Genomic DNA, 14384 nt, shown 5'->3' on the forward strand with positions numbered 1-14384 from the left:
GTGTGTGTGTGTGTTTGCGTGTGTGCCCTCCAGCCCAAGTGAGTCCTCTGTTGTGCGTGTGCGTGTGTGTGTGTGTGTGTGTGTGTGTATCAGAGTGACAGAGAGCTGGCAGGACTGTAATTGGAGTGGGAATAGAAGAAGGGCCCCTGGGGGTCCCTAGAGGCCCCCAGGCGATAGACTGTCCTCTGAATGTGACACACACACACACACACAGAAGCACAGAGGGCTCCCAGATGACGGATAAATTAAATAGAGTACAAATGTCCTGGATAGGGCGTCACAAATGATACCGTTGCCCTGAGTATCCTTCACTTCTCCATCTCCATCACTTACCTTCACTTATGTTTCTCTCTTTAAGTTCTCTTTATCCTTGCATGTGTGCACCTCAGTCTCCAGAGTTTTTAGCTTTTTTTTACTAAAACTAATATGTTAAATTAACTGAACAATAAATCAAGATGAAATTGCGACCCTATAGAGGCAGAAAGTGCAGGTGTTAAGCTGTGCCACACAAGCTTTGACCGATGAGTTTTAGAGGTCTAAAGCTCATATATTTGTATGGTAATCACTCATACAGTAGAGGACTTGACCGTTCGCTACTCCCCTCCCTGAAGAATTAGCTTAACAACCACGGCAACGCACTCAAAAGAGCAATATATATATATATATATAAACATGTGAAGAGTTCAGAGGGTGTTGTCTTTTATTTTTAAAACTAAAAAGACCATAGCAGAAGTATAAGGAATTAACAGGAGTAAACAGTGTTTAACTGCACTAATGTTAGCTGCAAACATTAGCATGTCTGGCTAACTAGCTTATTGCTAATACTGAGAACAGTTTCTGTTCTTCCATTGTTGAGTATGTTCCCACTGTGTTAGCTTTTTATTGATTTGGGCAAGTTTACCCTCCATAAACACCACCCAAACAACATTGGTGTCATACCAGCCAAAGTAGTAGGGATAAAAATGAAACATAAAAACTATTAAGCTAAACCTCTGTTTTGCTTGTCCCAGTGTGTAAGCTTAACAGCCGAACAGGGTTATGTTATATTGAAATATGAGTCAGATCTTATAGCATAAAACTAGGATTAAGTGCACTCTACATTGCAGTAAAAAACAATGTTCTTTCTTTTTTTTATTTCTTCCACATAATGCTGCATTAGTCTCTTTCAGCACAACATAACAATGTAATGTAATATAACAATAAAAATATAATGAGTGAGCCGGAAACATCAAAAAGTCAACTAGGGACAAAAGTTCCAATCAAGTATTGAATAAAATGTCCTTGTGACAGTTACAGCTGGCAAAGAAATGATGGTTGCCAGCTAGAAATACATATGTCTGAAATCAAAGACCTGTTGTTTCAAAAATAACTAAGAATTCTCTGTAGTAATCTAATATCTTGTAGTAATATTCTTGTTGTAGTAATCTACCATTGTTATCGCTGTAAACTGCACATATGCCATGTTACAATAGTGACTAATATGGGGCAAGCTTATCAAACTATCTAGCAGTTCCTGGTGCAAAATTCTCCACATAGAGCAAGGACTGAAAAGATTTAAAATGAAACAGATGAAACAGTGAAATCAAAACCATTTCATGTTATGGGTTTCCCATAGGTAATCAGTGTGGTATTGATCAATTATATGATAAATATGAATTCAATCCAACTGCAGCACAATGATTGGTTATCTGAATTATTTTACAAAAGGGCGACATTCCTCTGAACTACACCTGCATCCGTACTGTGAATTTGTCTTTTTCTTCAGTAACCTCAAGTGCACAGCTCCACAGAAATTGCGATGACATAAATGTATTCATCTGTACAAATTATACAAAAATAACATGATGCCAAGGATACGTTGTACATTTCCCGGCGGTGTTCATCAGTTTCTAATTCTCAGAGTCAAAAGTAGTACATTCTTAACATCTAAGCAGTAGCAAAGGAAATGTTTGCAATGCCCTGCACATTACCAATGAATTAATGCTTTGATGTTGTTTAATGAGAGGATGATGTAAACGTCAGGGAAGCAGTTTTACCTGTCAGACACCTACAGCAGTAATTAGCATGGAGTCTGTGCGTCCCATCTACCATTCAACAAGTTCTCTAAACAACAAAATATGTAGAAACGACCCAAATGACTCGTCTAAAAACACTCATATAATACTCAAATGGGTATTTTCTGATTTGTCACCTCTGTGGTCAAGTCATAGTTAAACCTCCTGACCTAAGGACAACAGGCCTTAAATGAGATATAATTTCAGGAGGGTTAATTGCCATCATTGTTAAAAGAAACAATGTTACAGTTGTTTTCAACTGCTACAAATCCACAGTTATCAATTTAATGACAAAAAAAGTTTCTTGTCACTAAAACATGACCTTGGGTCATGTTAAATGTTTGAATTAACTACCAATGCTGTGGTTTATCTGGTGAGGACAGTCTCTGACCATGTGCTGATGAAGAACTGCATAACTGAACTGACAGTTCAAGATGAACTGAGATATGAGACACTCTACCTTTGCATAAACTTTGATGCTCACTAAACAACAAATCAAACATTGAGACGCAGCATTTCTGTTGGGCACCACTGATTTTCCTTAGCTTTTGATTTGCCATTCCAGTAATGAGCGGCAGGCGAAAATAACAATTGTGCAGAGTTGAGTTATAATATTAAGTACTTTTAGTTATAACTGGGGTCCAGACTTAATTGATGAGAAAGAAAGTAAAGTCCATAACTCTCCTCCTCTACACAATTACTGTATTTGTGCTAATTGTCCATTGAATGACCTCAAACCTGCACAACATTACAACAACTTTACTACATCTTAAAAATCTGTCATATCTGTTTAATTTTTTCTTAGTAGCAACGTTATTAATCCTGCAGGGGACAGTCTTCGGCCATGTGCTGATGAAAAACTGCATAATTGAATTGACACTCTACCTTTGCATAGACTTTCACTCTTACGAAACAACCAAACATTGACCAGTTGACCAGCTGTAGGAGAAAATCTACAATTGAGCACATTTGAGTCATAATATCAAATAGTTTAAATAGTAAAAACTGGGGTCGAGACTTGATTGTCAAGAAAGAAATTAAAGTCCTTGACCTTAATACTTTACACAACTACTGTATCTGTGCTAACTGTCCATTAAACCACCTCCAATCTGTACATTACAACTTTTTTTGGTTAGTAGCAGCTTTATTTACCTTGTATAATTCTAACAATGAGTCCTACCTGCAGTGAGACTAGTAGGGTATCCTCAATAGAGTATCATGATGACGTATTTCCCTTAAAAGTTATAGTTGAGAAAGTGTTACATACAGTTAATAAGATGGCAGTATAATTAGTAAAGACAATGTGTTCCTTCTACTCAATTCTTATTTGAGCTTCATATCTGCTGTTAGGCATTTTCTAAAGGCAACGATGCAAAACATTAACAGCCATCATTGTTTACTTTATCTCTGCATGTGAGGCTCTGACCTAATCATTACATTCAGCTTCATTGCTCATTAAGTTCTCACATAAAGCAAATTACTCCCACGCTATGATCACTAAACCACATCATCGCTGCTGTTTAATGACATTGTTACGAGCCTCGTATGTAATCTGTAAAACCTGGCAGGTGTCAGATAAATTGTCGAATGTCTGAGACCTTTTTGGCGACCTTTAGCTCAAGTGACGCTGAAATCCAGTTAAAATGATTAAAGGCAGATGGTAGTATCTTTGTACGAACCTGCTAATGTCTACTGATGAAATCCGAGTTACACATATTGATTGAATTTAATTATTTTGTGTTCTAAAATAGTTGAGCCCTAAAGCAGCTCTATAACTTATAAGTCTCATTAAGGCCTACCAATTAAAATTCATGCGGTTCATTAAGTCTTATTCAAGTGGATTTTAATTCATGTTGGAGGCTTTCTTGTTCCCTTTGTTCATTTATTTTTAAGCAGTTGCAAGTTTTAAACATACAGACCAATAAAGTCTCGACTTGGCGTTCTTGCCTTCAGGCTTCCGCTCCCTCTGATGGTTAAGAAGTCTCCCTTCAGTTCGAGGTCAGAAACCCTTATAAATTTTGATGGCCGTGCACTACCTCTGAGACGTACACTTAGTAGATTACATTAGATTAGATTAGATGAAAAATTAATGATTCCTCAGGGGGGGAAAGTGAGTCATTGCTGCTGCAAAGAACCGGATACCGAAATGGCAAGGAGGATATAGATAGTCATTGAGCAAATAAAGGGTCCGAAGGAATATGTTCGGAAATGCTAATGCTTCTCATCAAAAACAATCAACTCTCGATTATATTATCGTGCCATCAAGCATGTCAGTCTGAAAAGTGCTCGAGGGATCAGGCACGGTATGTATCCACTGGCTTTTATCCTTTTACGGGTAACCTTGTAAAGTCCAGCAGGAGGTGTTCCAGCAGGAAAAGGGAATTATGAAAATGCCCACCTATTGAGTTAGACATCAGATCATGCTGATTCTGTTGGTTGAGAAGGATTAGATGAAGTAAGATTGATGTCTTGTCTGTTAGGTTTTAGCCAAATGGTCCGTTTTCTCTGTAGGTTGTTGCCCACTGAGATACCTGAGCAGACCTAATGTGACATTAACCATATTGGGAACTGTCTTATCAAGAGACTACAGGGAGCAGAATGAATGTTACCTTGACACACTTTCCATTAATGTTTGTATAATGCATACAAGTGAATGAAACTGCACATTTTTATTCCCTTATATCACATAAAGGTGCACACTCCAGGCAGAAATGTTTTCTGTTGATAAAGACTGTGCTATAAACTGAGAAAGGGCATTCAGTTGTTTAAGTAATGGCATGAAATCAGTGTGGCGTCACCTCAGAGGCAAACAAGGAGACTATACAAGGCTCCAGAGGCATTGCATTAACATTCAACAGAGACTTCTCCAAAATGTAATCTGTGTGTGTTTCTGCCTCGAATGATACACAGTAGATACATCAGCTTGTGGGGCACAGTATCACCAAACCCAAAAACATCACGATCATTTCCTAGAAGCAGCGTGATGCAGAAATACATCTCCAATCAGAAGGGACTGTTTCTTTAATGGCCATTTAGTCCGTCACCTTGGCAACCCCCCCCCCCCCGAGCCACCTGGATGAGGACCCTTTGACGACTGTAACTTTTGCAGACAGTGAGCGCATCAGAGCGGTTGCCATGGTTAAAGCCAGCTGTTCTAAGAGGTCGGGGGGAAGAAGCTGTCACATTCACCTGTGTGCAAATATTAGTGTTGCACTCTTATAATGAGTAAACAAGCAGCTGGTTTCGATCACATGTCATCTGCACTCAGCAGAGCAGCTGGGAACGTGTCTTCAAGCGTCCTCGTCTCTTATCTACTCGACAGCGTATTGGATGAAAATAGCATCTCACTCTAAATCTGAAAAAAGCTGTTGATATCTTTAAAACGTTTTAAGGTAGTTTTTGTTAATATATAGATCCACACTCAGACACCTTAACAATAGAAACATGAAAAAATCTTTTTTTGTGTGTGTGTGCCAATGACAAAATGATGCATCACAGTCACTATCTGGTAAGGAGAGACACAGGCACAGCTAAGTCTCAGCTCGATAAACATCTGCCATGTCTCCTCCTGCTCTCCAGTATCACCTACAGTATACTGCGTTTTAATACAGCCAAAGCTGTACTTGGGCTGTCAGATGACAACAGTAAGGAAGGACAAAAAAGGGTGATTCGATTCGAACAGTGACTCCTGCATTGAGACGTAAGTCAAATCACTGGTTTATGATCACGATGTCATCTGACAAAGTCAGACAAATATGGGGTAATGTATAGCAGTTTGGCGGTTATGCTGACATTGAAAAAATGAGTGATCACAGAGAGGTTTGGAAGTGACAGGAAGTTATCATCTTCTTCACTGTTCCATGTCTGAGCAGGTTGATTTGATCAGTTTTTAGGGAGCTCAGTTTTTCCTGAAAACAGTAAACATCTTTCAAAAAGCTGGATTTTGCAAACACTGGCTTAAAGGACGGGTTCACAGTTTTTTAAGATCCATTCATAATGCACTTACAATGTATGTGATGGAGGACAAAATCCACAGTCCTCCTTCTGTGCAAAAATGTATTTAAAAGTTGATCTGAGGAGCGCTTTGGTAGCCGAATGGTTAGGAGCGCATGCCGCATAATCACAGCATCCCTGGTTCGATTCCGGTAAGGGACCTTTGCTGCAGGTCATTCCCCTTTCTCTCTCCCTGTTTCCTGTTGGCCTCTGTGCCATGAAGCTTGAGCCGTCCAAATGAGTCAAATCAAGTATTTTATGTTAAAACGTTAGTCTTTTTAGAGCCAAAGACCCTCTTTTTGTTACTACTGTATACTTCCACCACATGTTAAAAGGGAAACACAAAGAGAGAATATGATGCTAAAAAGACAATGTTTCAGATATCCACTTGATATGACTAACTCAGACTGCTGAAGCTGAATAAAAGCTTGTATTTTGTACTAGAAAAATAGTGAACATGGCCTTTAATGTGGACAGAGTATATGACTCATGAGTTGTTGTGTTTGCACCTTTTAAAAAAAACACATATTGTTTTTTAGCTCTAATTAATGACCTGTTACCACAATCACTACACATTGTTATAGAGGTGCTCTAGAGGCTTAGTGTGGAGTAAAAGATAAGTTGTTTTTCATTATTTAGCTGCAGCTGTGTAGACATACTCTGTCTGTAATTGGATTCAAAGAATATTATACATTAAAAACCTACAGATTCCTCACAGTTTTACTTTGTATCTTATTTTCTTTTATATTTAATTTAAGCAGTAATGACTGCAGGAGACAACAGAATGACCCTATTCTTCTAAATGAGACAAACAAAACACTTCACGATATTTTTTACAAGCAATAATATAATTCAGCAGGTGTCACATAATGTTCTACAACCTCATAAAAAACAACTTTCAAAAGTGATTTTTATATACATTTTACAGCCATTGTTACACACTGTTATGATCCACTGTGCTTGTGGAGTCTTCAGTTCAGGTAACAGCCAGTTTCACAGCTAACTGTAAATTTACAGCTGGATTAGATTGTGTTGTTCTCAGCTCACAGTGGTTTTTTCGAAGCTGTGTGATGATGTGTCCCACAGCTGCACGGAGACACACACTCATGGTAGTATTCTCTTCAGAGTTTGTGGCCTCTGTAATAAAGTTAAGCCTACGTTATGAGTTCCCAGATCCTTTAAACCTTTCTAGAAATGATTAAGGTTTTAAAGGCTGGAGCTGAGAGGAAGTGAAGGAGAAAAAAAAAGAAGAAGAGGAGAGCAGGGAAGACAATCCAAGACAAGTGTGAAGAATGATTCCTGTGACTGTCTTTTTTTCCCCCCCACGAGGCCTATTTTGTGTGTTCACATCTATAACTCCCTGCTTGCCCGGCTGTGCTCATCTCCGAGTCTCGTCGCCAAGTCTGCGTCGGTGTGTGTGTGTGCGTGGGCATGTGTGAACACCTACGCACGTATGCCTGTGTGTGTGTGTGTGTGTGTGGGTGTGTCGGCTTCACAGTGCAGGTTGTGAAAACGGTGGCGGCGGCGATGGCGGCAGCGTAAGGTTACAGAAGGAGATCCATTACTTCACCATGGCAGCCGGCCTTAATTACAGCTAACTATAGACAGAGCGGAGGGAGCGGAAAGGAGAGGGAGAGGATGGGAGGCATGGAGGGATGGAGAGACAGCGTAATGAGTGTAATTAAAAAGTCTATTTGAAACCGTGAGATTATTACTGCGATGAAGTTTGTGTAATGGCTTGCACAATACTCTCATTCTCTTAATTTATGCAAACACTGAGAGTCGCTATGTCTCAAGTTTCCTTTTTCTCTGCTGAAGAAATGACCATGCTGCATGTGGAAGTGTGTATGTGTGTCTTAATATTGGCCTTAAATTAAGTTTGGTGGAAAGAGAGGAAAAGAAAAAAGTGTTACTTTGAGTTGAAATGAAGAAAAAGTAGCAGTTAATCATAATGATTGATGATATATTTACTGTAGAATTCAATAGCACTCTTATTGTGTAGAGCTTCACTTAAAAACTAATGAGACGTCTAATTTCTGTCCCCAGTATCAGCTCAGCTTTTTCTTTCCAAAAATAAACACACCACAGCCTTACAGCACTTTATGTGTTGATGCGCGCACACCTGAAGCCACTACTCGCACGTTGTCACCGGTGACATTTCCCTTTTTCTTTCTTTTGTCTATCCTAAAGCGTCAGCCAATCGGAGGTGCCCTTTCATTACCCGGGGGTTCATTTCAGGGTCTTTTGTCAAATGAAGAGCGAAAGTGATAGCTCAATCTAACCTCAGCAATACACTCCGCACGGCTGCCCTCACTGGATTCAACTTGGCTATCATTGAGGGCCACACAGCACGGCACCCCGAAGCTAATTGAAATGCCACCCTCTTCTTTTCTTTATCTCTCCCTCTTCTTTCTTTCTTAGTTCTGGATGTCTGCCCTGGCCACCACCATCCCAGTCCCCTGCGGAGCCTTCATGCCAGTATTTGTGATTGGTAAGTGTGTGTGTGTGTGTGTGTGTGTGTGTGTGTGTGTGTGTGTGTGTGTGTGTGTGTGTGTGTGTGTGTGTGTGTGTGTGTGTGTGTGTGTGTGTGTGTGTGTGTGTGTGTGTGTGTGTGTGTGTGTGTGTGTGTGTGTGTGAGAGGTTCGGTAGAAATATGTTAATCTGAAACATGTATGTTTACAGGAAACAAGAACACTTTATTTTATTTGCTTTCTTGTTAGCTTAGCTTAGCATAAAGAGTGTAAAGAACTGTCCACCTTTCAGCACAGACAAAGCTCACTAATTCACACGTTCTATCTTCTATCTCATCAGTTTACAGTCTTAATGCTAAGTTAAGCTAACCATCTCCTGGCTGTAGCTTCATACTTAACAGGCAGACATGAGTCTAACTCTTGGCAAGAAAGTGGATTAGTAAATGTTACAAAATGTTGAACCATCACCTTAAAGATGCAGTACGTAGAATTTAGTGGCATCTAGCAGAACAGACTTGGACAGAAATGGAATATAATGTTCATAAGTATGTTTTAATTAGTTTATAATCACCTGTAAATAACAATTGTTTTTTCGTTACCTTAGAATGAGCCCTTTATATCTGCATAGGGAGTGGATCCCTATTCCACAGAGGCCGCCATGTTGCACTACCATGTTTCTACAGTAGCCTAGAATGGACAAAGTCTGGACTCTAGAGAGGGCCTTTTGCATTTTTCTTTTCTTTTCTTTTGCGCATTTTTGACGACCACCATAGGTTCTCCTACATGCTTTCAAAGTGAGGGTGAGCAGAGGGGTATTCATTTGGTTGCAATCTACAACCTCACCACTAGATGCCACTAAACCCTACAAGCTGCACCTTTAATTCAACTCAAAAGTGTACTGTAACTTTATTATACCACCACTCTTCAGTGTTTTTCCTCAAAGATATATAGTTACTGTCTCCAAACGTCAAACTAGAGTTGTGGTGAGATATAGCAGAGTTGAACTAAACAGTTGAATATCAGGCTAAGAGGTAGAACCCTATCCTGTAGATGTGCAATAATACCCTGATCATTTGCAGTATTATCAATACAGTTCACTATGTGCAATATAAATGATTTTTTATACCTCTGTTTTATACTGTTATTGTTTGTTTTTATTTATTATTCATACAGTAATGTGTCTACTTGTCTTTAGTTTTTATGTTACTGTATGTACCACTAATAGGTCTCTATAACCTGTCACAAGAAAGAGTTGTCTTTTCTGTAGAGGAATCACAGTTGCCTCTGTAGAGCAGAAATACAGTAGAATAGTGTCAGTAATTACTGCTCCCCAGCTAAAATAAAGCTGAAAATCGATGGTGAGCCTGTTTCTTTGTGCATGCGTGCGTGTGTGTTTGTACTGTAGGGGCAGCGTTTGGTCGTCTGGTTGGAGAGAGCATGGCAGCCTGGTTCCCAGATGGCATTAACACAGATGGCACCATCTACCCCATAGTGCCAGGAGGCTACGCTGTCGTGGGTGAGTTAAAGACACATTCATGCTACTGTGATTCTCTCTCTCTCTCTCTCTCTCTCTCTCTCTCTCTCTCTCTCTCTCTCTCTCTCTCTCTCTCTCTCGCTCTGTCATAGTGCTCAAATGTGCTCTCTCTTTTGGTCTCACTTACACTATTTTGTCAGGTTTACAAAACAGTCTTTACAAATCAATATTTCACTTTTCATGCCAATGGTGTAAATGGTGCCAGATTTAAGGAGACGCAGCATATTAACAGACTCAAATACTTCCATAAATACATTCAAAAGATGGCCATACTAGACTTAATAGCAAAATAAATCAACAAATAAAGAATTGCCTACAAAATAACTCAGACACCAGCTGGCAAAACAAACTTCCACAGCTCATAGTGCTGCTGTCAAATAGCTCATATCCTATTTCAGGAGTTTGGGAGAAGAAAATGCAACTTGTTGTGTAATTCAGAGCATCTGGTAGGAAGTGATTGTGCTAAAGTAGTTTGCTGTTTGCTGGAGCTGCAGCTTCTCCGAATAAATCAAGTGTCACAGAGCTTCTCTGTTATGTATGAAGACTGAACAACAGGATATACTTACATGAATAAATAATAGAACGAGCTGAATAATTTAGAAGGACAGTAAATCAAAATCTTGTATTATTTATTTTTCCTCCAAACTATCAATACAATTAAATACAAATGTTATACATCTTATTTTGCCCTTTGTCCTTTTTTTTTAGTTACAGATGCATATAACTTCCCAGCTTCTGTTTTCTTTGTATTGGTTGAATTATTAACTCCATCTCTTCACCCATTATGTGCTGATTTGCTTGTCTTTACTTGTCTCTAATGAGATGATGAGAAGGATCCGTCTTCTCTTCCAGTTCTTACCTCAGTGAAACAGATCACACAACTCCTTAAATGTAGTTTTGGACAAATTACTATCAAACAAAGAGAGCTAATCTCTCTAGCTAAGTCAGCCCTTCTTCTAAGTCAGCTGTTTTATATTAAAAGCCCCCCCCCCACTCCTCCATCCCAGCAGCATCACCTTGCTTTTAAAGCCCCTGGCAGAGTCTGAGCCCTGTTGGATTTTTATGTAAAACAGTGAAAGTTATCAGTAGAATGCTTTTGATTTATTCAGCAACGGAGCAACAGATAAAGAAGTTTTGCCCCCTGAATCGCTGCAGAGGATTTACTCTGAAGCCACCGCAGGAAATTTCAAGTTTCGTTTTACTTTGGCTTAATTATGCTAACTACACTACAGATTTACAGTCCTGACGGCAAACTCTTGTTTTGTGGAAGCTGGAACCACTCAGGCGTTGAAGACACGTCCCTCTCATTATGAAATTACTGATAAGAAAAAAAGCCCATTTTCTCCATTTTTGCTCTGGCAACATTACCCAAATGGTAAGAAGATAATGAGCCATTCAATGCTAGATACCGAGATTAAAACAAAAGGGAATGTGAGCAGTTAGACTATATAATCAACTCAAATTGATTGAAGGCAAATAAAATGATTCTCTTTTCTTATTTAATTCATCAGTTATTCATGTAGTTAATTATCCAACTTAGATTCATCAAATAACCTTAATTACATTCATGCTGTCAGGGAGTTTTATGTGTAAGAATAAAGAAAAAGAGATCTAATAAGCACATTGTTTAATAGCTCTCTCAATTTAATTTAATTTAATTTAATTTAATTCAGATACGTTTTATTGACATGACAGATCAGAAATGTATATTGTCAAAGCAGTACAGAATATTACCAACATTGACATCATTGCAAATAAATATACAATATCAACAAACATATAATGTCATTTTTCTCTGTCTCTCATATCTATTTATCTGTCTATCTATATATCTATATTGTTATAAGATATATGGATTGTGCTGCAAGAGAGAGTATGAAAAATTAAAATGTTAAATGTCAGGTTGTAGTCAGACTTATAATTGATTTTTAAAGTGGTTGCTAATATTAGTATATGATTATGTTTTGTTGTTATTGTGTTACACACAGGGAAACAAATAAATTATTGTAAAAAATAAATAAATAACTGAATCGTTTCAAAGTAATACAGCCCATCATTACGCTATCTTTGAATGAGCACAAATTCATGAAATGATCTTTAATAACTTTCATAAGAAAATCTTATTTCCTTTTTGAAAAACAACAACTGCTTCAAAATCCTTTTATCCTGCTATACAATGACCTACTTAATAAGAAGAATGATCTGTACTTCCATAGCTACTGTAGCTCCTGCTGTCTGAGTCTGACCGTCTGACCGCACATAACCACAACATCATCCACTGGCATTGGCTAATTTGATCTTATTTACAAATGGGCTGAAGTCAACAAAGGGAATATCAGTCAATACAGATATTTGGCCAATATATTGGTGCACCTCTAATAAAAACATGAACTTAACACTTTTAATGTTTTAATGCAGTTAAAACATTTAAAACCGTATTAGCTGCTTTCTTGTCATCTATTGGATAAGTCTGGATATACTGCACTTGTGGATCATCCGAACTATCAAAAGTGCCATGTTATTGTCCTTTCTCATGTTTACCAATAACAAAAGACTTGACAGCATGATGTTCTTGTCCTATAACAGAACAATCCTTAATATATTCCAGCTCTTTCCAACACCAGCTGTCCCTTCAGAACCACGCCATTTCCCCTCTCTGTTGAAGTCCGTGTCTAATGAGATGCGCTGTTGTGATTCCCTCCGCTACGCTATACTTGTTGACAGCCGTGTCGCCGGTTATGTCACCGATGCAGGTCTTGGCGGCGTCGGCGTCGGCTGTTTTTCTGGGCTGCTGATGTTGTTGCGGTGCACTAGAGCTGGTGACTCAGCCCTTTATAGGCCTGACGCTCTGATGAGCCTCTTTCATCTCACGGCACAGCTCGCTCGCTTCAGGGACTAAATGTTAGGACGACGGAGGGAGCGGCAGCATTTATTTGAGGAGGATAGACAAACATGCACAGGCTCAATTAAGTAACGAGGAAAAACAATGAAATCTGCCTTTCTACACTCTCACACACACACCTCCTACACCGTCTGTTCCTCTCTCTTGGCTTTCATTCTCTACTGTTTTTTCCCCCTCCTGTGTTCATCTCATTCTTTGAATTGGACTCATCCATTTCCCCTGTTGAGCCTTCACTCTCTATCTCACTCTCCCTCCCTCTCTCACAGCTTTTATATTGCTGTTTTCACAACACGTTATTGGGCGGGAGGGGGGAAAGAGAAGATTTGGAAATATTGAAGTTCCTTTCGGATTGAATTAGCCAAATAAGTCGATTTTGGCCTCGTGGGCGTGTGAGAGGAGACTGTGTGGAGAGGAATGTGAATTTGGTTTGTCGGGGTAGAGAGTATAGAAAGGAGAGAGTGCTGGGTCTGGTGAAGGAAATTGATAAAAACGGATGATGACTCGGAACCTTCGAGTAAATCGATTACCAAAGAAGCTGAAGGGTTGGTTTTTGAGGACTGAATCAATAATGCTGTGTATACAATATTCTGTCTATATCAGTCCAACCAAGCAATTTCTAGTATTGAACTGATTTTCACGACTTTCTATACTGTCCCTGTGGAAATAATATTGATGTAGATACAACCAATGATCAGAATAGTCATTTTTCTAACTTTTATAGCATGTTTCTATAATGTTTTTATAATTATAATAAAAGTTTCACCATGCATCTTTTATTCTTGAGGACGTAATGTGCTTCAACTGACTCTTGGCACTATCCTCCACTGCTGAGCAGGTCAGGTTCTGGCAGCTCAGGTGAGAAGTGAGCTTTAAAAGTGAAAAACTTCAGAAGCCAGACGAGATTTTGATCCCTTGGTATTGATCAATCCTTTCTATTATATGCTGCGTGGTAGTAAAATATATAGTTTATAGCTCTTTGACCTCATGGTAATATTGAACTGTTTTTTTCTTTTGATGGATGGTGCCCTTGAAACTCCCCTCAAAACCCCCAAAGTTGTTTGTTCTTTAACTTACCCCTGCTGTCCTGTCCCTCCACATAAAGGTGCTGCTGCCTTGTCAGGAGCGGTCACCCACACGGTTTCCACCGCAGTCATCGTGTTCGAGCTGACGGGACAGATCTCCCACATCCTGCCGGTGATGATAGCGGTGATCCTGGCCAACGCCGTGGCTCAGTCCCTCCAGCCCTCCCTCTACGACTCCATCATCAGGATCAAGAAGCTGCCCTACCTCCCGGAGCTGGGCTGGGGACACCACGAGTACGTACAATGGGGACCACACACTTATCACATGTTACAGAGGTTACACTGCAGTAGGTCCGGTCTAAACTGACCACATGGTGAAAGTAGAATGTCAACAGCTTCTGTGCTTCA

At 39.4% G+C, this 14384-nt stretch overlaps 1 protein-coding gene across 1 annotated transcript in view; it reads left to right on the forward strand.

The window, feature by feature from the left end:
- Window positions 1-14384, forward strand: part of clcn2c (chloride channel 2c) — a 162595-nt gene that overhangs the window by 108631 nt on the left and 39580 nt on the right. Inside the window, exons 13-15 of the mRNA XM_062419239.1 lie at window positions 8469-8538; window positions 9924-10034; window positions 14057-14270. Coding sequence (XP_062275223.1) covers window positions 8469-8538; window positions 9924-10034; window positions 14057-14270 — 395 coding nt within the window. The remainder of the gene's footprint in view (window positions 1-8468; window positions 8539-9923; window positions 10035-14056; window positions 14271-14384) is intronic.

This window comes from Scomber scombrus, chromosome 5, assembly GCF_963691925.1.
Source record: "Scomber scombrus chromosome 5, fScoSco1.1, whole genome shotgun sequence".
Classification (NCBI taxonomy): domain Eukaryota; kingdom Metazoa; phylum Chordata; class Actinopteri; order Scombriformes; family Scombridae; genus Scomber; species Scomber scombrus.